A 27,266-nucleotide genomic window follows, 5' to 3' on the forward strand; every position below is an offset into this window, starting at 1 on the left:
CGAAGGGCTATGTGCAAAAGCACAGTTATTAGACCCCATTATGTGTTGAACATAGTTTACAGAAAAATAACTAGTCACTAGTTAGATGGTTATTTGTCACATCCATGACCATGGTGTAATCATAGCTAGCTAACCAGCTGCATACCGGTGAGCTCCGAGTACAGCTAGCTATACACAAACTATTTCGCTAGCTGAGTTTTTAAAAACATTTTTTTTTTTTTTTATGGCTGAGAACTCCAATCCTGTTGCTGGCTAGCAATGCCACCTCGGCACAATGTTATTTTGTGGGGGTGGGGTGGGAGGTTAGATTAGATTTATTTTTAAGATAACCTTCGTTAACGTTTTGTAGTTACTACTGGTTACAGATCTGAGGCGAATGTTTTCTTTTTTTTCTTTTTTTTTTTCTCCAAGGCTTGGAGTTGGTGTATTGATACTTTGACGTAACATACTAATTCAGCGAGTCATTAGGCTACTTCAGACAGTGCAGATAACAGGGAATTGTCAAAGGCTTAGGACCCAATTCCATCCAATCAGATTGCAGATTTCTCAGAACCTGTTTTATAAAGCATCACATTGTTCCATTGGTAAGGAGATAAGCTTTTGTGCTGACTGTCCCCATCAAGCAGCTGTGTAATTGAGTACCCTGTTGGGTGAGTAATTGAAGGTTTGAAGGTAGGCCAAGCAGTGGTGGTGTGAGGTTGAACTCTCCTGGGGTAGCCTTATCCTCAGGTCCCCTTAAGAGGCTGAAGTGGGGCATAGAGAATGACCAGGGGGGTAATTTTGGGGAGCTAGGCCTACTGTTGCAAAAGACAGCAGATGGAAGACAAAAGAGGATGGAAGGCTCCCTCTGTGTTCTTGTTTCTTTCATCCTAGCTCTGTCTTCTGGAGCGCGAGGGGGGGGGGGGGGGGGGGGGGGGGGCTTTCAATTGAAAGGAGCTGGCATCTCTTCCAGGATTCCCTCTTCTCTCCACAGTGCATCTGCATGCCTCCCCCTGTAACATACAAACACTTATTCTGTTTTACTCCGTTCCCTCTTCCCCCTCTCCCTCACAAAAAAGGAAGCTAATGACAAATCTAAGAGGCTCTCTCCTTAATTAGTGATTATGGCTTGTTTTGTCGCCTCAGTTCTTCGTCACAAAGCAGCCGATTGTCTCTGTGGACTATTTGAGAAACCCCCTCTCGTCTCTTGTCAGGTGGTGCTACTGTGCTTAATTGTTAATTGTGTTCCAATTAAACATGCCAATCTGAATTCCTTAATATAATTGTGCCATAAGAACTAAAGGGACTGGCTGGAGCGATTTTATATTTAAGCAAGAAGGCACGAGGACATGTGTTATATGGCCAAAATACAGTGCCTTGCGAAAGTATTCGGCCCCCTTGAACTTTGCGACCTTTTGCCACATTTCAGGCTTCAAACATAAAGATATAAAACTGTATTTTTTTTGTGAAGAATCAACAGCAGGTGGGACACAATCATGAAGTGGAAAGACATTAATTGGATATTTCAAACTTTTTTAACAAATCAAAAACTGAAAAATTGGGCGTGCAAAATTATTCAGCCCCTTGATTCAGCCCCTTGATCCCCAGTGAGGATCTCTGAATGATCCAATGTTGACCTAAATGACTAATGACGATAAATACAATCCACCTGTGTGTAATCAAGTCTCCGTATAAATGCACCTGCACTGTGATAGTCTCAGAGGTCCGTCAAAAGCGCAGAGAGCATCATGAAGAACAAGGAACACACCAGGCAGGTTCGAGATACTGTTGTGAAGAAGTTTAAAGCCGGATTTGGATACAAAAAGATTTCCCAAGCTTTAAACATCCCAAGGAGCACTGTGCAAGCGATAATATTGAAATGGAAGGAGTATCAGACCACTGCAAATCTACCAAGACCTGGTCGTCCCTCTAAACTTTCAGCTCATACAAGGAGAAGACTGATCAGAGATGCAGCCAAGAGGCCCATGATCACTCTGGATGAACTGCAGAGATCTACAGCTGAGGTGGGAGACTCTGTCCATAGGACAACAATCAGTCGTATATTGCACAAATCTGGCCTTTATGGAAGAGTGGCAAGAAGAAAGCCATTTCTTAAAGATATCCATAAAAAGTGTCGTTTAAAGTTTGCCACAAGCCACCTGGGAGACACACCAAACGTGGAAGAAGGTGCTCTGGTCAGATGAAACCAAAATTGAACTTTTTGGCAACAATGCAAAATGTTATGTTTGGCGTAAAAGCAACACAGCTCATCACCCTGAACACACCATCCCCACTGTCAAACATGGTGTTGGCAGCATCATGGTTTGGGCCTGCTTTTCTTCAGCAGGGACAGGGAAGATGGTTAAAATTGATGGGAAGATGGATGGAGCCAAATACGGGACCATTCTGGAAGAACCTGATGGAGTCTGCAAAAGACCTGAGACTGGGACGGAGATTTGTCTTCCAACAAGACAATGATCCAAAACATAAAGCAAAATCTACAATGGAATGGTTCAAAAATAAACATATCCAGGTGTTAGAATGGCCAAGTCAAAGTCCAGACCTGAATCCAATCGAGAATCTGTGGAAAGAACTGAAAACTGCTGTTCACAAATGCTCTCCATCCAACCTCACTGAGCTCGCTGTTTTGCAAGGAGGAATGGGAAAAAATGTCAGTCTCTCGATGTGCAAAACGGATAGAGACACACCCCAAGTGACTTACAGCTGTAATCGCAGCAAAAGGTGGCGCTACAAAGTATTAACTTAAGGGGGCTGAATAATTTTGCACGCCCAATTTTTCAGTTTTTGATTTGTTAAAAAAGTTTGAAATATCCAATAAATGTCGTTCCACTTCATGATTGTGTCCCACTTGTTGATTCTTCACAAAAAAATACAGTTTTATATCTTTGTTTGAAGCCTGAAATGTGGCAAAAGGTCGCAAAGTTCAAGGGGGCCGAATAGTTTCGCAAGGCACTGTACCACAAACTCCAGAGCTGCCTTATTGCTATTATAAACTGGTTACCAACATAATTATAACAGTAAAAATAAATGTTTTGTCATACCCTCTGGTATACGGTCTAATTTTCCACGCCCTTCAGCTAATCAACAATCAGTCCTCGAACCACCCAGTTTATAATATGTATTATCATTATCGCAAAATTCCCAATATTGCAATGCACACCGAGGGATTTCGACAATCCACAGAGTTTATATTCTCAGCAGGCCCAAAAATGCGTGTGTAGGCTGTATTTCCAGAACCTATTAAAATATTTTACTTGGGTAGCCTAATCTGTGGTTATTTCATATAGCCTAGGCTGAAATGTACACTCCCCTATGTATTTATTTGGACAGTAAAGCTAGATCTTTTAATTTGGCTCTGTACTACAGCATTTTGGATTTGAGTTGAAATGTTTTATGAGGCGAAAGTACAGAATGTCACCTTTTTTTATTTGAGTGTTTACATATCTGTTTTTTTTTTTTTTTTTTTACTCTTTATTAACTTTATGTATTTGAAGGTGTCAGAAGTATTTTGACAAATTCACTTAGTATTACATTTAGTCAAAAGTTTGGTATTTGATCCCATGTCCATAGCATGCAATCAATGACTACATAATGCTAGTGACTCTACAAACTTGGATGCATTTGTGGTCTTATTTTGGTTGTGTTTTGGATAATATTGTGCCCAATTTATAAATTTATGGTAAATAATATGTCACCTTTTTTTTATCATGAAATCGAGTAGAATATGTTTCTGAACACAATGTGGATTACAGATAATCATAAATTAATCTTAAATAATGTTGAGAAAGTTACAGATGCATGAAGATCATGCTAACCTCTCACCATTACCAATAACGGGAGGTGAGCATTGTTGGGGGGGGGGGGGTGTATGATATTTGTGCGTCTCACTTTCTCACTCATTATTATGCATTCATGATTATCCGTGATCATGGTATCATCCACATTAATGCACAACTGTTCAGAAACATATTCTATTCGTATTTACGATAAAGGTGACAATATATTGGGGAGACCTCACTTGGCTTAACTGGTGTCTCCAGAAATGCAAGCTCTCACATTGTCACTCAATGCATATGTTTATCCCCACTGTACTCACATCCTACCATACCCTTGTCTGTACATTATGCCCTGAATCTATTCTACCACGCCCAGAAATCTGCTCCTTTTATTCTCGGTTCCCAACGCACTAGACGACCAGTTCTTATAGCCTTTAGCTGTACCCTTATCCTACTCCTCCTCTGTTCCTCTGGTGATGTAGAGTTTAACCCAGGCCCTGTAGCCCCACACTATTACACCTATTCCCCAGGTGCTCTCATTTGTTGAATTCTGTAACTAAAAGCCTCAGAAGCCTCCTCCCTAAATGCTTTATTCACTGTTTTGGCACACTCCGCCAACCCTGATGTCCTAGCCGTGTCTGAATCCTGGCTTAGGAAGGCCACCAAACATTCTGAAATTTCCATCCCCAACTACAACATTTTCTGTCAGGATAGAACTGCCAAAGGGGGTGGAGTTGTAATTTACTGCAGAGTTCTGTCATACTATCCAGGTCTGTGCCCAAACAGTTCAAGCTTCTACTTTTAAAAATCCACCTTTCCAGAAATAAGTCTCTCACTGTTGCCACTTGTTATAGACCCCCTTCAGCCCCCAGCTGTGCCCTGGACACCATATGTGAATTAATTGCCCCACATCTAGCTTCAGAGTTCGTACTGTTAGGTGACCTAAACTGGGATATGCTTAGCACCCCGGTCGTCCTACAATCTAAGCTAGCCACCCTCAATTTCACACAAATGATCAAGGAACCTACCAGGTACAACCCTAAATCCGTAAACATGGGCACCCTCTTAGATATCATCCTGACCAACTTGCCCTCTAAATATACCTCTGCTGTCTTCAACCAGGATCTCAGCGATCATTGCCTATCTGTAATGGGCCCGCGGTCAAACGACCACCCCTCATCACTGTCAAACGCTCCCTAAAACACTTCAGCGAGCAGGCCTTTCTAATCTATCTGGCCTGGATTTCCTGGAAGGATATTGACCTCATCCCATCAGTAGAGAATGCCTGGTTGTTCTACAACAGTGCTTTCCTCCTCTTAAATAAGCATGCCCCATTCAAAATAAAACAACTAAGAACATATCTAGCCCTTGGTTCACTCCAGATTTCACTGCCCTTGACCAGCACAAAAACATCCTGTGGCTTACTGCATTAGCATCAAAGAGCCCCTGCAATATGCAACTTTTCAGGGACGTCAGGAACCAATATACACAGTCAGTTAGGAAAAGCAAAGGCTAGCTTTTTCAAACAGAAATTTGCATCCTGTAGCACCAATTCCAAAAAGTTTTGGGACACTGTAAAGTCCATGGAGAATAAGAGCACCTCCTCCCAGCTGCCCACTGCTCTGAGGCTAGGAAACACGGTCACCACTGATAAATAGAATTTCAATATCAATTTTTCTATGGCTGGCCATGCTTTCCACCTGGCTACCCCTACCCTGGCCAACGGCTCTGCATCCCCCGCAGCAACTTGCCCAGCCCCCCTATGTCTCCTTCACAAAAATCGAGATAGCTGATGTTCTGAAAGAGTTGCAAAATCTGGATCCCTACAAATCAGCTGGGCTAGACAATCTGGAACCTATCTTCCTAAAATTATTAGCTGAAATTATTGCAACCCCTATTGCTAGTTTGTTCAACCTCTGTTTCGTATTGCCTGATATCCCCAAAGATTGGAAAGCTGCCACGGTCATCCCCTTTTCCAAAGGAAGAGACACTGACCCAAACTGTTACAGACCTTTAGCCAAGTTAACAAACAGATCACCTACGATTTCGAATCCCACCGTACCTTCTCTGCTATGCAATCTGGTTTCCGAGCTGGCCGTGGGTGCACCTCAGCCACGCTCAAGGTCCTAAACGATATCATAACTGTCATAGATGAAAGACGGTACTGTGCAGCCATTTTTATCGACCTGGCCAAGGCTTTCGACTATGTCAATCACAGCATTCTTATCGGCAGACTCAATAGCCTTGGTTTTTCAAGTGACTGCCTCGCCTGGTTCACCAACTACTTTTCAGCGAGTTCAGTTTGTCAAATCGGAGGGCCTGTTATCTGGACGGAGGGCCTGTTATCTGGACGGAGGGCCTGTTATCTGGACGGAGGGCCTGTTATCTGGACGGAGGGCCTGTTATCTGGACGGAGGGCCTGTTATCTGGACGGAGGGCCTGTTATCTGGACGGAGGGCCTGTTATCTGGACGGAGGGCCTGTTATCTGGACGGAGGGCCTGTTATCTGGACGGAGGGCCTGTTATCTGGACGGAGGGCCTGTTATCTGGACGGAGGGCCTGTTATCTGGACGGAGGGCCTGTTATCTGGACGGAGGGCCTGTTATCTGGACGGAGGGCCTGTTATCTGGACGGAGGGCCTGTTATCTGGACGGAGGGCCTGTTATCTGGACGGAGGGCCTGTTATCTGGACGGAGGGCCTGTTATCTGGACGGAGGGCCTGTTATCTGGACGGAGGGCCTGTTACCTGGACCTCTGGCCGTCTCAATGGGAGTGCCACAGGGTTCAGTTCTCGGCTCGACTCTTTTCTCTGAATATATCAATGATGTCGCTCTTGCTGCTGGTGACTCTAATCCACCTCCTATGCAGATGACACCATTTTGTATACATCTGGCCCTTCCTTGGACACTGTTAACAAACCTCCAAATGAGCTTCAATGCTTACAACACTCTTTCCGTGGCCTCCAACTGCTCTTAAATGCTAGTAAAACTAAATGCATGCTCTTCAACCGATTGTTGGCCGCCCGCCTAGCATCACTACTCTGGACGGTTCTGACTTAGAATATGTGAACAACTGCAAATACCTAGGTGTCTGGTTAGACTGTAAACTCTCCTTCCAGACTCACATTAACCTTTCTGATCTCCCCATCCCGGATCCGGGATCGTGAATACAGACTCAAGCTCATTACCATAACGCAACGTTAACTATTCATGAAAATCGCAAATGAAATGAAATAAATATGCTAGCTCTCAAGCTTAGCCTTTTGTTAACAACACTGTCATCTCAGATTTTCAAAATATGCTTCTCAACCATTGCAAAACAAGCATTTGTGTAACAGTATTGATGGCTAACGTAGCATTTAGCGTAGCATTTAGCATTAGCATTCAGCTGGCAACATTTACACAAAAAAACAGAAAAGCATTCAAATAAAATCATTTACCTTTGAAGAACTTCAGATGTTTTCAATGAGGAGACTCTCAGATCGCAAATGTTCAGTTTTTCCTGAAAGATTATTTGTTTAGGGCAAATCGCTCCGTTTTCTGCGTCACGTTTAGCTATGAAAAAACCCCTGTATCCAGGATTGTGTAAATCTATCAGCAAGCTCATTAGCATAACACAACGTTAACTATTTATGAAAATCGCAAATGAAATGAAATAAATATGCCATCTCTCAAGCTTAGCCTTTTGTAAACAACACTGTCATCTCAGATTTTCAAAATATGCTTCTCAACCATAGGAAAACAATCATTTGTGTAAAAGTAGCTAGCTAGCGTAGCATTTAGCGTTAGCATCCAGCACGCAACATTTCAACAAAAACATAAGCCTTCAAATAAAATAATTTACCTTTGAAGAACTTCAGATGTTTTCAATGAGGAGACTCTCAGTTAGATAGCAGATGCTCACTTTTTCCAAAAAGATTCTTTGTGTATTAGAAATAGCTCCGTTTTGTACATCACATTTGGCTACCAAAAAAACCCGAAAATTCAGTCCTCAAAACGCGAACTTTTTTCCAAATTAACTCCATAATATCGACTGAAAACATGGCAAACGTTGTTTAGAATCAATCCTCAAGGTGTTTTTCACATATCTCTTCGATGATATATCGTTCATGGAAGCATGGTTTCCCCTCTCAATCAAATGGAAAAATACTTGCACATGGCTTTACGCACCAGTTTCGACGCAGGACACCAGGAGGACACTTGGAAAATGTAGTCTCTTATGGTCAATCTTCCAATGATATGCCTACAAATACGTCACAATGCTGCCGACATCTTGGGGAAACGGCAGAAGGTCTAAGCTTATTCCTGTCGCATTCACAGCCATATAAGGAGACATTAGAAAACAGAGCTTCAGAAATTCTGCTCATTTCCTGTTTAACGTATCATCTTGGTTTCGCCTGTAGAATGAGTTCTGGGGCACTTACAGACAAAATCTTTGCAGATTCTGAAACTTCAGAGTGTTTTCTTTCCAAAACTGTCAAGAATATGCATAGTCGAGCATCTTTTCGTGACAAAATATCGCGCTTAAAACGGGAATGTTTTTTATCCAAAAATGAAATAGCGCCCCTAGAGATGCAACTGGTTAAGTATCTCCAATACAAAATTAAATCTAGAATTGGCTTCCTATTTCTCAAAGCATCCTTCACTCATGCTGCCAAAAATACCCTTGTAAAACTGATTATCCTACCGATCCTCGACTTCTGCGATGTCATTTACAAAATAGCCTCCAACACTCTACTCAACAACTTGGATGCAGTCTATCACAGTGCGATCCATTTTGTCACAATCCCCATATACTTTCCACCACTGTAACCTGTATGCTCACGTTGGCTGGCCCTCGCTACATATACGTCGCCAAACCCACTGGCTCCAGGTCATCTATAAGCCATTGCTAGGTAAAGCCCCGCCTTATCTCAGCTCACTGGTCACCATAGCAGCACCCACCCGTAGCACGCACTCCAGCAGGTGGTCATCACTGGTCATCCCCAAAGCCAACACCTCCTTTTGCCGCCTTTCCTTCCAGTTCTCTGCTGCAAATGACTGGAACGAATTGCAAAAATCACTGAAGCTGGAGTCTTGTATCTCACTCTCTAACTTTAAGCATCAGCTGTCGGAGCAGCTTACCGATCACTGTACCTGTACACAGCCATCTGTAAATAGCACACCCAACTACCTCATCCCCATATTATTTTTTGTTCTTTTGCACCCCATTACTGTCGCCTCCATAAAACATTTGATCTCAAATCCAAAAGAGTATAGAGCTAAATTTAAAAGTTTGGGCTTCACTGTACAAATGAATATGGAGGGGAGTGTATGTTTTTTTTTATTTTTCAGGTAGTCGCTCCAAAGTGACAACCTCTTTCAGGTCGTCATCTCTAATTTTGCTGGACATTTATAAGAAGCAGGGAGTTTTTATGTAGATGGTTACTAAGGCTGTTGCCCATATTAGGCTACTTGTGGTTGAGTGCCACAAGGGGCTGTGGTGTCCTCTTGCTTGAATCCCCAATTAAGTTTAGTCTTTGCCAGTGTGAAACTTGATGCACACTATGAGAATACACATGAATGGTGTCAGAAGCTCTTCAAAACATGACACACCCACGGTCACTCGCAGGGAGCCCGGCAAGGAGCGGGGCCTAAATCCTGGGAAATTGAATGGCACATGGTTGGAATTAAAGACTGCCATTGTACCCGGCAGCGTGACAGCAATTGAAATTTTCGGCAGCTGCCGGGGTCGAAGCACTATAAACTAGGGGAACGATGGTAATTAGACTTTAAGCACCTAAAAGAACAAGGCTCACCCCCCCCCCTCTTCAATACCCATTCACACGAAGATCTGTCTTTATTGTGCCCTGAGTCAGGGGGACCACATTAACTTCAAGGTTCCTGCAGCTTCCCTGCGCTCCCCTCTTCCCTGTGATCTGTATTGCAATCTGTGTCACCGGTGATTCTCGGGGTCCCCAAGGGCTATTCAAGCTGCCCCAGTAAGTGGCCCCTGTTAATGAGGGACCGCCACCATCTGGGAGTAGTGACAGGGTACCAGAGGAGGGGGGTGACAGGCAGGCGGGCCCCAAACAGGTTGTCCCTCATAGGGGAAGATCAGTTCCTCCCCTTGAGACCGGTCATTAAAAGAGGGAACATGTGGAGTTGATGCAGGTGAAGATTGTCTGAAAACGATGCCTGCTCTGTATTCTTTTGTTTCTGAATACAAAGATAGTTTTGCTGTAGGCCAAGCTGTATTTTGTTGTCCTCAATACTGCACATTTAGAATCTGTAGTAGGATGGGTTTCTCTGACTGCAGTATAGACACAGGCTCATTGCTTTCATGCTGCTTACATATTTCAAAGGTAAGCACTTTTATTAATAGACAGAGTATCTCATTTCTACACTGAATCAAACACATGGCTGTCGTGCGTGTGTGTGTGTGTGTGTGAGGCACCCAATGGACCTGGCCTATTTGTCTTGGAGCTGACACAGGTCTCGACTCTGTCGCCTTTGATCTTCCTAGAGGCCCATTGCTCCTCTCAAAAGAGCTCATTGTGTCACCATGGCTCATTCTTTGATACCCGGATACCCTCCCCCTGCCTCCCAGCACCGTGCGACTTCCACTGGTTGCCCCATGCAGTTGAGCCAAGACCCTTCCCACAGTGCCACTTTCGCACCCCTCTCAGCTTGCCAGCTGTCCCCTCATCCCCAAAGAAAACCCTCAGAGGCACTGAAGGAGAGGAGTTTGAACAGCACGTGGCGCACCAAACACTTGGAAGTGTGTACGGTCAGGGATGATTGCTTTGGCTGTGCCTTGATAGCTTTTGCTGAGGGTCGTTGAGAAAACCCACTTCTACAAGCTGCCTTACGGCATCTTGCACATCATTGCCATAGAAGGGCATTTACAGAACAATTCTAATTCCCACATTTTACATGATTGTTGAGTCTTTTGAAGATGCATCAGTAGGGCATTGTCATTGCAGTGTTCCCCATCATCAATGGTTGAATTTCTCAAGCATAATGCCTTGTACTAAAATAGCTTCACCTGGTGTTTCCTACACTTTGGCAGCTCTCTATCTTTTGAATTGACTCGTTCCTTTCCTGGACTTGTGAGGCTACTAAAAGATCATAATCAAATGTATACTACAAAAATGATGCTAAAATGTTGCGTGATCACCCACCTACAATGTTTGCAAAGCCCCCAAGTGCAAAGCGTATTCAATCTTAATGGTGACAGGTGCGCTATCATTGGCTCCCTCATCAGTAGTTTGCTCTCGCCAAGGGAAAGTGAGAAGGGTGCAGTTGGCTTGGCCCCAGGGAGGAACTGCAGCAAGCGTGTCAGACACTTGCGCTGTTAGTTGACACTGCAGGATTTTGTGTCAGTAATTACATGCCTCCACTGAATCGGGAACTCGTGTCAATACCTGCGTTTCCCGTAAGCATGTCAGGGCGCATGTACAGAGGCGGTGGATTTACCCTGCTTTCACTTTCAGTGCTCGTCATCACTTTTCATGCATTTGGCATGTCTGTTCTGATTGAACTTGTAGCTTCTCTGCGTGACTCTCATTTCCCCTTGATTTTGGGTTGGGGTATTTACTGTCATTTACAGTAAAAGCTAAGTCTGACATTGATGCTCCAGAAACCTGTTTCCCCCCCCCCCCCCCCCCCCCCCCCTTCTTTGTAATTGGTTTGGACACGTGTATGCAAGAATTTGCTCAGTTGTATTGGGTAGAGAAGCTGGAAAAGTGTGCTTTTGATGGCTCATGCTTTGTACCATGACCTCTGAGGCAGGTCATTATGTGGGCCAGTCACCATTTTAATTTCCCAGTTTCTCACTTCCAAACAGGCCCGCAGATCTAAACATGCCCACCTCCACAACTATGCACTCAAGCACGTGCTTGTAGTGAAACGGTGCCTCTTTAACCTTTCCCCCTTTCCAGTCTCATACAGGAGAAAATGTATTTCCACACCTATAAAAATATGTGTAGATCCCTTTTGAAGTGGGCACACACCCGATAGCCTGGCTTTCTTAGAGTCAACTATACTGATTATACATTTCCAAAAGACTCAACTGCTTTGCTTCACTTTGCTTTTGTGTTTACTTTACTTGTCCATTGTGGGGCTTCTGAGTGGCACAGCGGTCTATGGCACTGCAGTCCCTGGTTCGAATCCAGGCTGCATCACATCTGGCTGTGATTGGGAGTCCCATAGGGCGGCGCACAATTGGCCCAGCATCATCCGGGTTTGGTTGGTGTAGGCCGTTGTTGTAAATAAGAATTTGTTCTTAACTGACTTGCCTAGTTTAATTTAAGTAAACAATTAAATTGTATGATACTGAGTGTTTATTCTCGCTATCGGTCCTGTAACCTCAATTATGCCCTGTAACAGAGCTTCAATGAATGTATTTTTTAAAATTGTGAATATGGGCCATCTGAGGGAAAATCATAGTCCACCCCCCACTGAGCTGTTAATCATGTACCGGTAATAATAGTAGAATAATAGTGAAGACATTACAACTATGAAATACAGTGCCTTACGAAAGTATTCGGCCCCCTTGAACTTTACGACTTTTTGCCACATTTCAGGCATCAAACATAAAGATATAAAACTGTATTTTTTTGTGAAGAATCAACAACAAGTGGGACACAATCATGAAGTGGAACGACATTTATTGGATATTTCAAACTTTTTTGTTTGAAGCCTGAAATGTGGCAAAAGGTCGCAAAGTTCAAGGGGGTCGAATAGTTTCGCAAGGCACTGTACCACAAACTCCAGAGCTGCCTTATTGCTATTATAAACTGGTTACCAACATAATTATAACAGTAAAAATAAATGTTTTGTCATACCCTCTGGTATACGGTCTAATTTTCCACGCCCTTCAGCTAATCAACAATCAGTCCTCGAACCACCCAGTTTATAATATATATTATCATTATCGCAAAATTCCCAATATTGCAATGCACACCGAGGGATTTCGACAATCCACAGAGTTTATATTCTCAGCAGGCCCAAAAATGCAGTGTGTAGGCTGTATTTCCAGAACCTATTAAAATATTTTACTTGGGTAGCCTAATCTTTGGTTATTTCATATAGCCTAGGCTTAAATGTACACTCCCCTATGTATTTATTTGGACAGTAAAGCTAGATCTTTTAATTTGGCTCTGTACTACAGCATTTTGGATTTGAGTTGAAATGTTTTATGAGGCGAAAGTACAGAATGTCACCTTTTTTTATTTGAGTGTTTACATATATCTGTTGTTTTTTTTACTCTTTATTAACTTTATGTATTTGAAGGTGTCAGAAGTATTTTGACAAATTCACTTAGTATTACATTTAGTCAAAAGTTTGGTATTTGATCCCATGTCCATAGCATGCAATCAATGACTACATAATGCTAGTGACTCTACAAACTTGGATGCATTTGTGGTCTTATTTTGGTTGTGTTTTGGATAATATTGTGCCCAATTTATAAATTTATGGTAAATAATATGTCACCTTTTTTTTATCATGAAATCGAGTAGAATATGTTTCTGAACACAATGTGGATTACAGATAATCATAAATTAATCTTAAATAATGATGAGAAAGTTACAGATGCATGAAGATCATGCTAACCTCTCACCATTACCAATAACAGGGGAGGTGAGCATTGTTGGGGGGGGGTATGATATTTGTGCGTCTCACTTTCTCACTCATTATTATTCACGATGCATTCATGATTATCCGTAATCATGGTATCATCCACATTAATGCACAACTGTTCAGAAACATATTTTATTCGTATTTACGATAAAGGTGACAATATATTGGGGAGACCTCACTTGGCTTAACTGGTGTCTCCAGAAATGCAAGCTCTCACATTGTCACTCAATGCATATGTTTATCCCCACTGTACTCACGTCTGTACATTATGCCCTGAATCTATTCTACCACGCCCAGATATCTGCTCCTTTTATTCTCGGTTCCCAACGCACTAGACGACCAGTTCTTATAGCCTTTAGCTGTACCCTTATCCTACTCCTCCTCTGTTCCTCTGGTGATGTAGAGTTTAACCCAGGCCCTTTAGCCCCACAGCATTACACCTATTCCCCAGGTGCTCTCATTTGTATATTTTACGTTTTTTCAAAGTAGCTACTCTTTGCCTTGACAGCTTTGCTCACTCTTGGCATTCTCTCAACCAGCATAATGAGGTAGTCACCTGGAATACCTTTCAATTAACAGGTGTGCCTTGTTGAAAGTTAATTTTGTGGAATTTCTTTCCTTAATATGTTTGAGCCAATCAGTTGTGTTGTGACATGGTAGGGGTAGGATACAGAACATAGTATTTTACCAAACGGGGCTAAGTCCATATTATGGCAAGAACAGCTCAAATAAGTGAAGAGAATCGACAGTCCATCATTGTGAGACAAAGGTAAGTCAGTCCGGAACATTCCAAGAACTGAACGGATGATCTCCGCATGTGGAGTTCCCCTCAGTGAAGCATAGAGGAGGAGGTGTGATGATTGGGGGTGCTTTGCTTGTGACACGGTCAGATTTATTTAGAATTCAAGGCACACTTAACTAGCATGTGCAGCGAACTAGCATTCTGCAGCGATACGCCATCCCATCTGGTTTGTGCTTAGTCCCACTATCATTTGTTTTTCAACGGGACAATGACTCAAAACACATCTCCAGGCTGTGTAAGGGCTATTTGACCAAGGAGAGTGATGGAGTGCATCAGATGACAGGGCCTCCACAATCACCCAACCTCAACCCAATTAAGTTGGTTTGGGATGAGTTGGATTGCAGAGTGAAGGAAAAGCAGCCAACAAGTGCTCAGCATATGTGGGAACTCCTTCCTCATGAAGCTGGTTGAGAGACTGCCAAGAGTGTGCAAAGCTGTCATCAAGGCATAGGGTGGCTACTTTAAAGAATCTATATTATATTTAGATTTGTTTAACACTTTTTTTTGGTTACTATATGATTCCATATGTGTTTTTTCATAGTTTTGGTGTCTTCACTATTATTCTACAAGGTAGAAAATAATAAAAAATTAAGAAACCCTTGAATGAGTAGGTGTGTTCAAACTTTTGACTGGTACTGTATAATCTAAGACAGGCCTATAATGTGCTTTCTAATTTCCCTCATGAAATTGATTAGGACTTTATTTTCAGAAAGGTGAGGGCTGACCACTCATTGAGCACGCCTCACTAGTTCACCTTAACACGCTCCTGGTTTGTGAATGCGCCGCAAGGTTGTGATGGCCAGATTATTTTTGTTTGTTTGTCTTCAGCCATTTGTTGGCTCTCTGGGGTAATAACCCTTGGACGTGCTTCTCGCTGGCACGAACTGCAATTCCCGCCACATTTTGGAGCCAAAATACTCATTATCAGGGATGACGGAAGGGGCCCTAAAGCAAACATGACCCGGATGGCCTCTCTTGCTGCGCTTCGTTTGCTGGAGCAGTATGCAAACTCACTTTCCACACTCTCATTTTACGCTAGAGCCAGCAGTTAATGATGCACATTGGCCATTATGCAAGCTTCTTATTAACAGATCAAGCCTCTTATGTTGACGACCAAGGACTTGTTAGGTCTTGCCGAAGTTGTTTAACCATAACATGGGGATAAGTTTCTGAAATTGCAAAGCTTCGTTTGGCTCAGTGAGACGTTGGCCTGTCAACTGTCTCTGTCTCGAGAATTAACTTCTGTAATCATCACCTAATGACCAAACCAGCCTGGATCGACCATCCATCCACCCATCCAACCAACCAGATCAGATTGCATGGTCAGTTACCCGACTTGCATTAAAGGCCCTGTCCTGTCAAAATCAAAATTGTGGATATATTTTTATAACTTGTGATGAAATGAACATCAAGTGTTTTTACATTTTTTTTTATTTTTAAATGTAACTTTATTTAAATAGGCAATTCAGTTAAGAACAAATTCTAATTTACAATCCTCCCAATCAGAGCCGGTTGTGATACAGCCTGGACTCTAACCAGGGTCTGTAGTGACGCCTCTAGCACTGAAATGCAGCGTCTTAGACTGCTGCGCCACTCGGGAGCAGAAGAGTTGACTAGCCAGCCATAGGCTTGTTTCCTGTACAGCAGAAGAGTGTGGGTAGATGGATAATCAATATCTAACAGAATCGTATAGATAAAACAACAATCTTGCTTAGGAAAAGCAGTGTGTCCAGTAGGTTGCCATAGCGCCATAACAGCAGGACTAGTAGCATGGAGCCCTTGGATGCTGGGTAAGTCGATGATGGCCTGTCATCTGAGTCAACATAGGGAAGGAATGTGGCCTTTAATTTTGCCCTGTGCTGGCACTGGAAAGGCCTTAAAAAACCTGGGTGGTTCTGAATCCAGTGCCAGCATACACCCACATGAGGCATCTTTGGCATTTACTTCAGTTGTTCTAGTAAACTCCTGTCATTTGAGCTAACAAGGGTTTCTTCCTCCCTCCAACCCTCCTACTCTCTGTTGGGGCCTGTCCAGTCTGAGATGGGTGTGGCAGGATGGGCATCTGCTAAGCTCAAATATGGGCAAAATGCTTATCGTGCAACCCAACCCCTATTTATCCAGTCTACCATTCTTACACAGAGGAGTTTAACTAGCATCACAATGTTTCAATGTCTTGCTATTAGTATTTTAGATATTTGACATGACGCAAGCCACTGAGCCAGTATGTCATACATTTTTCTATTGAAACAAAAAATTACATGCACACAGACACTTTGTCAGTCTGCAGGTGTGATGGCCCACAGCCTTCCCTCCGCTGGGGTTTTAATTGCCCTACTCACCCACTAGTAAGCCCCTTTTGTTGGCCAGTTCACATAGTAGGCTACAGTTCATTGTGAGCCGGTGCTAGGTGACAATGTTTTGCAGTATGTTTTTAGGTGTGTGTTGCTATACAATAGCGTTTATGTACATACAAGCCTCATGCCTTCCGCCTAGTATTATAGTAGTGTTCTCCTACATGCCCCCTCTTGTGCTGCTCTGCTCTGCTTAATTCCTATCCCCAGGCGTCAAAGTAATCAAACATGCCAGAGATTTACCGAAGAAGGGAGTGTGTGTGTATGTGTGTCGTAGAGGTTTACATAACTGTAGCGGAGAGAGGCAGGGATTGAAATCCTTAGGCTAACCTTCGTAAGTCCAAGCAGTGTAAAAAATATATACATTTTTGGGATGGAAAAAAACAACACTTTCAGTGTAAACTTTAAATTACTAAAACCAGATAAAGTATGTAGACTAGATAATATACCTATTTTGTTTTATAATCTTTGCGAACTATCAATCAACAAAATAAAAGCTAGATGGGGAGAATTTAAAATTCCAAAAACAATTTAATTTTGCAGTATTTTATGTTTCAGCAAAATAACAAAGCATTAGCCATGGCAAAATGCATAGAATTGCAGGAAATTTGCTTTAAAACATTTTCTCTCAGCTCAATGGCAGAATATGCACACTGAACAAAAATATAGACGCAACATGTAAAGTGCTGGTCCCATGTTTCATAAGCTGAAATACAATATCCCAGAAATGTTCCATACGCACAAAAAGTGTTTCTCTCAAATGTTGTGCACAAATGTGTTATCATCCCTGTTGGTGAGCATTTTATCCTTTTGTCAAGATAATCCATCCACCTAAAAGGTGTGGCTTATCAAGAAGCTGATTGAACATGATCATTACAGTGCCATCCGTTTTGTCACCAAAGCCCCATGTACTAACCACCATTGCGACCTGTACACTCTCGTTGGCTGGCCCTCGCTTCATACTCGTCGCCAAACCCACTGGCTCCATGTCATCTACAAGACCCTGCTAGGTAAAGTCCCCCCTTATCTCAGCTCGCTGGTCACCATAGCATCTCCCACCTGTAGCACATGCTCCAGCAGGTATATCTCTCTAGTCACCCCCAAAACCAATTCTTTCTTTGGCCGCCTCTCCTTCCAGTTCTCTGCTGCCAATGACTGGAACGAACTACAAAAATCTCTGAAACTGGAAACACTTATCTCCCTCACTAGCTTTAAGCACCAACTGTCAGAGCAGCTCACAGATTACTGCACCTGTACATAGCCCACCTATAATTTAGCCAAAACAACTACCTCTTTCCCTACTGTATTTAATTAATTAATTTATTTTGCTCCTTTGCACCCCATTATTTTTATTTCTACTTTGCACATTCTTCCATTGCAAATCTACCATTCCAGTGTTTTACTTGCTATATTGTATTTACTTTGCCACCATGGCCTTTTTTGCCTTTACCTCCCTTATCTCACCTCATTTGCTCACATCGTATATAGACTTGTTTATACTGTATTATTCACTGTATGTTTGTTTTACTCCATGTGTAACTCTTGTGTCGTATGTGTCGAACTGCTTTGCTTTATCTTGGCCAGGTCGCAATTGTAAATGAGAACTTGTTCTCAACTTGCCTACCTTGTTAAATAAAGGTGAAAAAATAAAATTACACAGGTGCACCTTCTACTAGTGACGCTATAAGGCCACCCTATAATGTGCCATTTTGTCAGGCAACAATGTCACTAATGTCTCAAGTCTTGAGGGAGTGTGCAATTGGCATGCTGACTGCAGGAATGTCCACCAGAGCTGTGTTCAGAGAATGAATGTTAATTTCTCTACCATAAGCCGTGTGCAACGTTTTATAGCATTTGGCAGTATGTCCAAACGGCTTCACAACTGCAGACTGCGTGTAACCATGCCAGCCCAGGACCTCCACATCCTCCCTTTTCACTTGCGGAGGGGCTTTTTGTGGGGAAAGACCCATTCTGATTGGCTGGGCCTGGCTCTACAGTTGGTGGACCTGGCTCCCAAGTGCCAAGTGGGTGGTTGGCCTCCCCCTCCCATTGCAGGCCCACACCCCTGCCCAGTCATGTGAAATCCATGGATTAGGGCCTAATGAATTTATTTCAATTGACTGATTTCCTTATGACTCAACAACATTTTTTGAAATTGTTGCATGTTGTTTCTATTTTTGTTCAGTGTAGAATCACACATTTTTGCAGTTTTAAAGCACATTTTCTATCTCCGCTCCATGGAGAAATGTGTAAAAATGCAGGAAATAGGCTTAAAAATGTAAAACATTCTCTACACCGCCAAGATGGGGGGGCTCCAATTCAGCTGCGCTGATGGGCCAACTGTGCCCATTGCCACACACCCTGTCACGCCCACCACCTAAGTCACGTTTTGATCAAAAACAAGAGGGAGGAAGAATGATAAATTAATATGACCATGATGCGGTTAGCAGTATATGTTGGTGTCTCGGCTTCCTGTATGTACTGTAGCTAGATTGACATGTCTTCAGTGATTTAACAAGCTTTAACACTCTGTCCAAGCCAGAAACTGATAGCAAGAGGAAATTAATTCTGATTAGTCTTGGCTTAGCCAATCGCCAAAGTCGACTCATCAATAGCCCAAAGGACTTTGTAAATAGGCACTTTTTTGGTGCAGGTGCTATGCTGGTTTCTGTTTGTCCGTCAAGATGTTTTCTGTGGGAGTAGGCTAGTGTGTTTATTGATGTGGTAGCTATGTTTGACGCACTGAAGAGGAGGCCGATGTCTTGTGTGAATCCATTGTTTTTATTCGTTTAGCTCCTTTCCCTTGTCTACACCTGGATTTACAAAAGAGCCTTTTATATGCGGTCACGGATGATTTGATATCCATCCGAGCCCACCGACGTGTAGGACAGCTAGTCCTAGCACAATGGTTTCAGAATGTGAATGTCATTTGTTGTTTTCTGTTTTTCTTTCGTTCACAGAATGGGACAAAGAAATCGTGGGACTTCATGCGAACACATGACAGGTGAGCTTCTATCTGCCATTGACCTGTTTCATTGTTGGTAAGAGAAAATTCTGTGCCAAAGCTTGACACACACATTCACACTCTTCAATTGTTTCACCACCTCATCGCCCTCGCTGTCAGCTGAGAGAAGGAGTCCCTAATGGTCAGTGGTCAAGAAGTGAAAACTTTTAAATTCCCACATGGCTCCCCTCTGTCGCTTTTCCCAATGCCTTCCCATACCGTTCACTTTGACATGTTACCTAGTAACCTCAAAAATACAATATTAATGCCATTTCAATGAGCTTGGGAAAGAGCCAACATCCTGACAATTTCTCCCTTCAGTCGATATAAGCTCTGGGTATTTATCGTGGAGATTTAAAAACTGAGGTGTGTTGACACGATTGTAACCACTTTTTATATATCAGAGTAAAGTCACTCCAGTCCCATCACCACAGCTTTGGTCGCATGCTGTCATTCACTTATGCATATCTGAAAGGGGCTCTTTGATTCGTTTAAGTCTTATCAGTCTGAATAAGTGGATGATGGTAAGCACATGGTAATACCGCCCACTGCAGGGTAAAAAGTCTGTGTGATCCACATTACCAGTACAGAGGAATGTAGAAACTACTCTCCCACCGAAGAAGCTTTAATTCACCAAATAAGTATCACCTTTGAGGGTCCCGGTGTCAGACAAATCCTGACTCCCTCGTCTGTCATTGACCTTTCAGGAAGCAATCACTTCTCATAAAATGGCCACCCTATAAATTGCCAAAATACAGTAACATTCTGGGTGAAACAAGGTGGTCTTATTTGTGGACTTATTACACTGTTGAACCATGACTATAAAATCCTGACGAACGATGAGTGGAAGGGTAATATCGCACCTTGGTGTCAAAGCACATCGCCAGGCTCCCACCTGCTATTCAGAGAGCAGTAGTATTGTGCCCTTGGGGTACTTCATGGGCCGTTTAAGCCCTCATTCCTGCATCTCCCCCCACCAACCCCTGAGAGATCATTCATTTTACTTGGAAAGGATGGTGTGATGGAGAAAAGAGCAGTAAACTGAAAAATGCCAGTGAAAAAGCCCCCCGGCACATCCGAATCTGGCCTTCAGTCCAAGTGCCTCCGCAGACATTTCCAGAGTGGACGATGACAGGACCATGGGGTTAACCTCTAGGAGTTGGTTTGCATAATGGTCCTTTTTGTAAAGGGTAAACGGATGTTTCTCATTAGAGAAATATTGGCCTGCACCTTTAATCAGTGTTCAAAAAATGGTATGGAAATTCTTGTTGAAAGTGGAGGCAAGACTTGGGTGGGTTCCAATGGAGATGTGAAGGTAAAAGTGGAGGTTTCAGATTTCCTCTCTGAAAATAAGGTCAGGGAAACGGACCAAATTTATGAGGAGAAGGGATGGGATGGAATAGAAAGAAAGGGAGTAAAGAGAGCGGAAAATGGTAGGATCTTAAAATAGGAGGCTGCTGGTGGTGGGTCTCATACTTTCATAAACCCCAAATAGCCTACAATGGATAGATCTGTTTAGATTTGGAATATGTCTATCTGCATGGGATAATCTATATGGGTGTGCTTTGTATTGAGCAATCAGTATCTTTCATTATTTTCACACTGAGCTGAGCCAAGCTGAATTGTACTGTTGTGCTGGCCTGGTTAGGCCTACTTATCTACCATAGTTGCTGGAACCATGCTAGAAAGGACAATGTAAAAATAAAAAGAGCTGAGCCAGTGCAGTTTGGTTCGGCACAATATTGTGAAAAGGGTATTTGATAGTTCATTAGGGCTGGGAATTGCCAGGGATATCAGGATATGATATCACAATACTTACAGTTGAAGTCGGAAGTTTACATTTCACATAGACCTTAGCCAAATACATTTAAACTCAGTTTTTCACAATTCCTGACATTTAATCCTAGTAAAAATTAGGTTAGGATCCCCACTTTATTTTAAGAATGTGAAATGTCAGAATAATATTAGAGATTGTTCTGCTTTTATTTCTTTCATCACATTCCCAGTGGGTCAGAAGTTTACATACTAATTGAGTGAATTTGGTAGCGTTGCCTTTAAATTGTTTAACTTGGGCCAAATGTTTCGGGTAGACTTCCACAAGCTTCCCACAATAAGTTGGGTGAATTTTGGCCCATTCCTCCTGACAGAGCTGGTGTAACTGAGTTAGGTTTGTAGGCCTCCTTGCTCGCACACGTTTTTTCAGTTCTGCCCACAAATTTTCTATGGGATTGAGATCAGGGCTTTGTGATGGCCACTCCAATACCTTGACTTTGTTGTCCTTAAGCCATTTTGTCACAACTTTGGAAGTATGCTTGGTTTCATTGTCCATTTGGAAGACCCATTTGCGACCAAGCTTTAACGTCATGACTGTTGTCTTGATGTTGCTTCAATATAGCCACATCATTTTTCTACCTCATCATGCCATCTATTTTGTGAAGTGCACCAGTCCCTCCTGCAGCAAAGCACCCCCACAACATGATGCTGCCACCACCGTGCGGTTGGAATGGTGTTCTTCGGGTTGCAAGCCTCCCCCTTTTTCCTCCAAACATAACGATGGTCATTATGGCCAAACAGTTCTATTTTTGTTTCATCAGACCAGAGGACATTTCTCCAAAAAGTGTGATCTTTGTCCCCATGTGCAGTTGTAAACTGTAGTTAAGGTAGGTCTTGAAACACATCCACAGGTATACCTCCAATTGACTCAAATGATGTCAATTAGCCTACCAGAAGCTTCTAAAGCAATGGCATCATTTTCTGGAATTTTCCAAGCTGTTTAAAGGCACAGTCAACTTAGATTATTTGACTGTATCACAATTCCAGTGGGTCAGAAGTTGACATACACTGTCTGTAAACAATTGTTGGAAAAATTACTGGTGTCCATGGACAAAGTAGATTGCCTAACAGTTTGTTAATAAGACATTTGTGGAGTGGTTGAAACACTTAGGTTGGAGTCATTAAAACTAGTTTATGTAAACTTCCGACTTCAACTGTAGGTGCGGAAACGATATGTATTGCGATTCTCACGAATCTCCCTATTTTTATTTGATTTTTTATTTGATAGCGTTTTGATGTTCCAAACATATTGCTCACTATATGTCAAGATGAGAGAGAATTTGTTTTGATCAGTCATTGAAATAAAAGTGCTGAAAACGTGTTGGCTCACTATTTAAAGAGAATATGGAGAACAAGCTATAGGATGAAAAATATGGGAGTTTTGGCGTAGGTACAGCCGACTCGCGCTAGCTGAAAGACCATTTTTGCTTGATCCAACAATGCTGTCTCGAAGCTCTGTACAGAGGGTGTGACGCAATTGCGGAACCTCCAGAGGCTTGCAGAAGCTAGATTGAGCTCTGTACTGACGTGCACCTTCCAAATTTTGCAACAATGCGGAGGGCACTGTATTTCTCCGTATAGGTCCACATTGACATAATTGGTTGACAGAAGGTCGGGGGCGGTACGTCCTGTATAAACACACTCACTTCCTTGATATTTCAGTTTTTTTTATAAAAAATATATAAAATAAACTAACATTTTTCTAAAAAACAGTGGTTGCTTTGTCATTTTGTGTAGATTGAGGGGGGAAAACAAATCTATCCATTTTAGAATTAGGTTCTAACATAACAAATTGTGGAAAAAGTCGAGGCGTCTGAACTTTCCAAATGCACTGCATTTACCTACATAACTCAGTGTTATGTTAGCACATTTGTTTATTGGAGTATTTGTGTACCAGCACGTGTTTATTGCGCAGATTTTTAAAAAGTGTGTATTTGTGGGGGCTTTTGCATGCTTGTTTGGGTGTGTTTTAATGGGGGAGCGAGCGGTGAAGGGTATAGCCATTAGAAGTAGCATCTGTTCATGTCATTACTACCACTACAGCAGACCCCACTGCAGTCCTTTGTGCTGCACTAGTCCTCACCACGGGCCCTGGGAAGGTAAGAGTAGAGAGCCCAGAGTTTGTTTCAATCTGAAGGGATGGGGGAGAATAGTTGTAATGGTGTGACTTGGAAAGGGAGAGAACACTCTTAAATTTTAGTTTGGAGTGGGCATCCATTCCCATCTCATTAATTGAAAGAGATTTTCTTAATTATTTTTGTTCTTTTGGTAGTTTAGGAGAGACTTTTGCCTTTTATCTGAAGGGACATCCAATTAACACGCATACAGTAGGATCTGTGGGTCATGTTGGATTCAAACCCACAACTACTGTTATAAGAAACCATGCGCCTTCCAACTAAGCCAACTGAAGCATCGCTTCTTTGAGGATTGTGATCTGTCCTCATCACTCATGTATGATACTATGCCCTATACTGTTCCCTGATGGCTAGCCAGAAGCCCCACGGAGAAGGCCACAAGCCTAACTGTGCGTGCAATGTTCAGAGAGCCCGTTTAACCATTTTAGCACAGGTTTTGGGGGGAAGCGGCGTTGAACAGTCGACAAGCCCGGGCCTGCTTTGGGGTAAAAGCAGCAGGCTGGTTTGTCCCGCTTCAGCCCTGATCTGGCATAGCCATACCGTACACTGCCCCTATGTCCCTTTCTCCTTTTGCTAACACTGGACTGGCCTGGGGTAATTTTGATCAAATGTTTGTTAAAAAAAAATCAACAGAAATCCACATTTGAAATAGAAAACCTGCAGCTTTTGAATTTACTTTCTAAATTCACTGAATTTAAATGGAATTGATCGCCTCAGTCTCCCGTCCTCCTACTGGAGGGCAAAGCGCTCAGCCCCTAGGAAGGGACTTCCTCTTTTTGAGCAGGGATGATGGAAAGGAGGCAGGAAGGAAGGAAGGGATAGAGGGCCCTAAAATGGAACATAGCCTTTCTTAATCAGTGCCCTGAAGCCAAAATCAATCATCATGTCTGGCGATAAAGAACTTTCCCCACCCAGGCTCCTTTTTATAATTGTTGTGTGTACTGTATGTGCAGGGTTTCCTTCAGCTGGCTTTTGGACGATTTAAAAAAATTAATGAAAAAACTATAAAATTGCCACCGGTCAACATAAATATATTTGACTGGTCAAGCTTATCGGTATATAGGTTAATTTGCATAATTTAGTGGAATTAAATTAGTGTGTGTGTATTTTCATTAGTCGTTATGATTCTTATCACACAGCATACAGTCTAGTTTGAGCGGAAAATCTGTAAGAACGCGAGAGCTGCTGCTACAGGTCCTGTTATAAATGCACGTTTCACTCCAGCAACAATTCGAAATGCAATTGTGTGTTAACGGTTTGGACGCCACTATTAAAGAGCTACTATTTTCTCCCATCTCTTATGAGGCATGTCTTACGTTGTTTCGAAGTAGCCGAGACAAAATTTGTTTCTATAAACCTGGAGGAAATTATTTTCTAAAGTCTTCCAAATGCCATTGAAACAAGTAACATATATTTCTCTCATGTAATATTATTTCATTGTCCAAAGGCACAATCTTAGTTATATTAGCAACCCATGCTAGTTGCAGCTTTAGATCTCCCATCTTTCAACATTTCTAACGGATATTTCCATCTCTGTCACATGAGAACGCTCGCATGTGCTGTGCGTTTTTGACTTGTTTTCCCGCTAATTGCATTATGCAACAAACATGAACTTTCAAAAGCAGTAGGCTACACGCTATCTTGGCACACCTGTATTTAGGCATTTTCTCCCTTCTCTGCAGATCCCCTCAAGCTCTGTCAGGTTGGATGGGGAGTGTCGCTGCTCAGCTATTTTCAGGTCTCTCCAGAGATGTTTGATCAGGTTTATGTCTGGACTCTGGCTGGGCCACTCAAGGACATTCAGAGACTTGTCCAGGAGCCACTCCTGCGTTGTCTTGGCTGTGTGCTTAGGGGCTTAGTCCTGTTGGAAGGTGACCCTTCGCCCCAGTCTGAGGTCCTGAGCGCTCTGGAGCAGATTTTCATCAAGGATCTCTCTGTACTTTGCTCTGTTCATCTTTCCCTCGATCCTGACTAGTCTCCCAGTCTCTGCCGCTGAAAGTCATCCCCACAGCATGATGCTGTCACCACCATGCTTCACTGTAGGAATGGTGCCAGGTTTCCTCCAGACGTGACACATGGCATTCAAGTCAATCTTGGTTTCATTAGACCAGAAAATATTGTTTCTCATGGTCTGAGTCCCTTAGGTGCCTTTTGGCATACTCCACTCTACCATAAAGGCCTGATTAGTGGAGTGCTGCAGAGATGCTTGACTTTCTGGAAGGTTCACCCATCTCCACAGAGGAACTCTGGCGCACTGTCAGAGTGACCATCGCATTCTTGGTCACCTCCCTGACAAAGGCCCTTCTCCCCTGATTTGCTCAGTTTGGCTGGGTGGCTAGCTCTAGAAAGAGTTGGTTGTTCCAAACTAATTCAATTTAAGAATGATGGAGGCCACTGTGTTCTTGGGGACTTTCAATGCCGCATATACTTTTTTTGCACCTTTCCACAGATCTGTGCCTCAACACAATCCTATCTCAGAGATTTATGGACAATTCCTTCAACCTCATGCCTTGGTTTTTTTTCTCTGACATGCACTGTCAGCTGTGGGACCTTTTGTATAGACAGGTGTGTGCCTTTCCACATCATGTCCAATCAATTGAATTTACCACAGGTGGACTCCAAGTTGTAGAAACTACTCAATAATGATCAATGGAAACAGGATGCACCTGAGCTCAATTTCGAGTTTCTTAGCAAAGGGTCTGAATACTTACTTATTTTTATTTTTTGTCATTATGGAGTATTGTGTGTAGATTGAAAAAAAAGTGTGTTACGGTTTGCTGGTATCCAGATTTTCATACCTTCACACTGTGCCTGTCCCATACGGTATTACCGGCGGTGCACACAAAGGGGGCTATTTATTTTCCAAACATCAAAAAATATCCCAAAAAGTATCAGTTAGCAGAATGCTAACAAATACAAAGGGATTCCCGTAGCGGATGCTAGGTAAATACTAACTAGGACAGGCAACCCACTTCATAAAGTTATGCAAGTATCTCAAAATACCTCTGTTTGCTGAACACACAAAATAAATAGTAGATGGCATGGATCTTAGTAGTGAATTTCATCTGAAGACTTAAGTTCCCCTGCATCGGATCACCTCACAACGCACACAACACACTCCATGGGAGAGACTGGGCAGGGCTTCCTGCCTCTACAGACACTTCCGCTTTACCAACACAAACCCCAGCCCTTAAGTCTCCACCACCAAAAATTATAATACACACAGGGCACTACTGTCTGTTTGTCACACACGGACACAGGGCCATCCATGAGTGCAGCTGAGACGATGCCCTAACCTAGAGACCCTCTACTCTGCATAGTGACACAGCAATACATCCATTACAAAACCAGCCCAGAGTCAATAAGACAAACAAAATTCAAAACACATACCTCAATTAAATCATACACCACGCTGGTATCAAAGCAACTCCATACTAAGTGGGTATTTGAATATTTCTGGGGTCAGTCAGTGTGCCTTAATGCTCACTCCGACCCAGCTGCTCAGATAAAATAACAGATTAGCTTGCCATCTCCTTTGTGTGACATGCCGATGACAGGCAAGTTAGCTACAGTACGTGGCTTGCTGTACTGTCATACCCTCTGTTACAATCCCATTATTGAGGCTTTAAAGGGATAGTTTACTCAAATTACAAAATGTACATTAACTTCATTGAGCTAAGGAAACCAATGATTTGCATAAGATAATTTGGACATAAAGAGCAATGTTCCCTCTAAACTGCGC

General features: G+C 42.7%; 1 protein-coding gene across 1 annotated transcript in view; it reads left to right on the top strand.

Annotated features, from left to right (window-relative positions):
- Positions 1 to 27,266, top strand: part of nudt14 (nudix (nucleoside diphosphate linked moiety X)-type motif 14) — a 91,971-nt gene that overhangs the window by 39,427 nt on the left and 25,278 nt on the right. The window contains exon 2 of the mRNA XM_036985210.1: positions 19,513 to 19,556. Coding sequence (XP_036841105.1) covers positions 19,513 to 19,556 — 44 coding nt within the window. The remainder of the gene's footprint in view (positions 1 to 19,512; positions 19,557 to 27,266) is intronic.

The sequence above is a fragment of the Oncorhynchus mykiss genome, chromosome 8 (assembly GCF_013265735.2).
Source record: "Oncorhynchus mykiss isolate Arlee chromosome 8, USDA_OmykA_1.1, whole genome shotgun sequence".
NCBI lineage: Eukaryota > Metazoa > Chordata > Actinopteri > Salmoniformes > Salmonidae > Oncorhynchus > Oncorhynchus mykiss.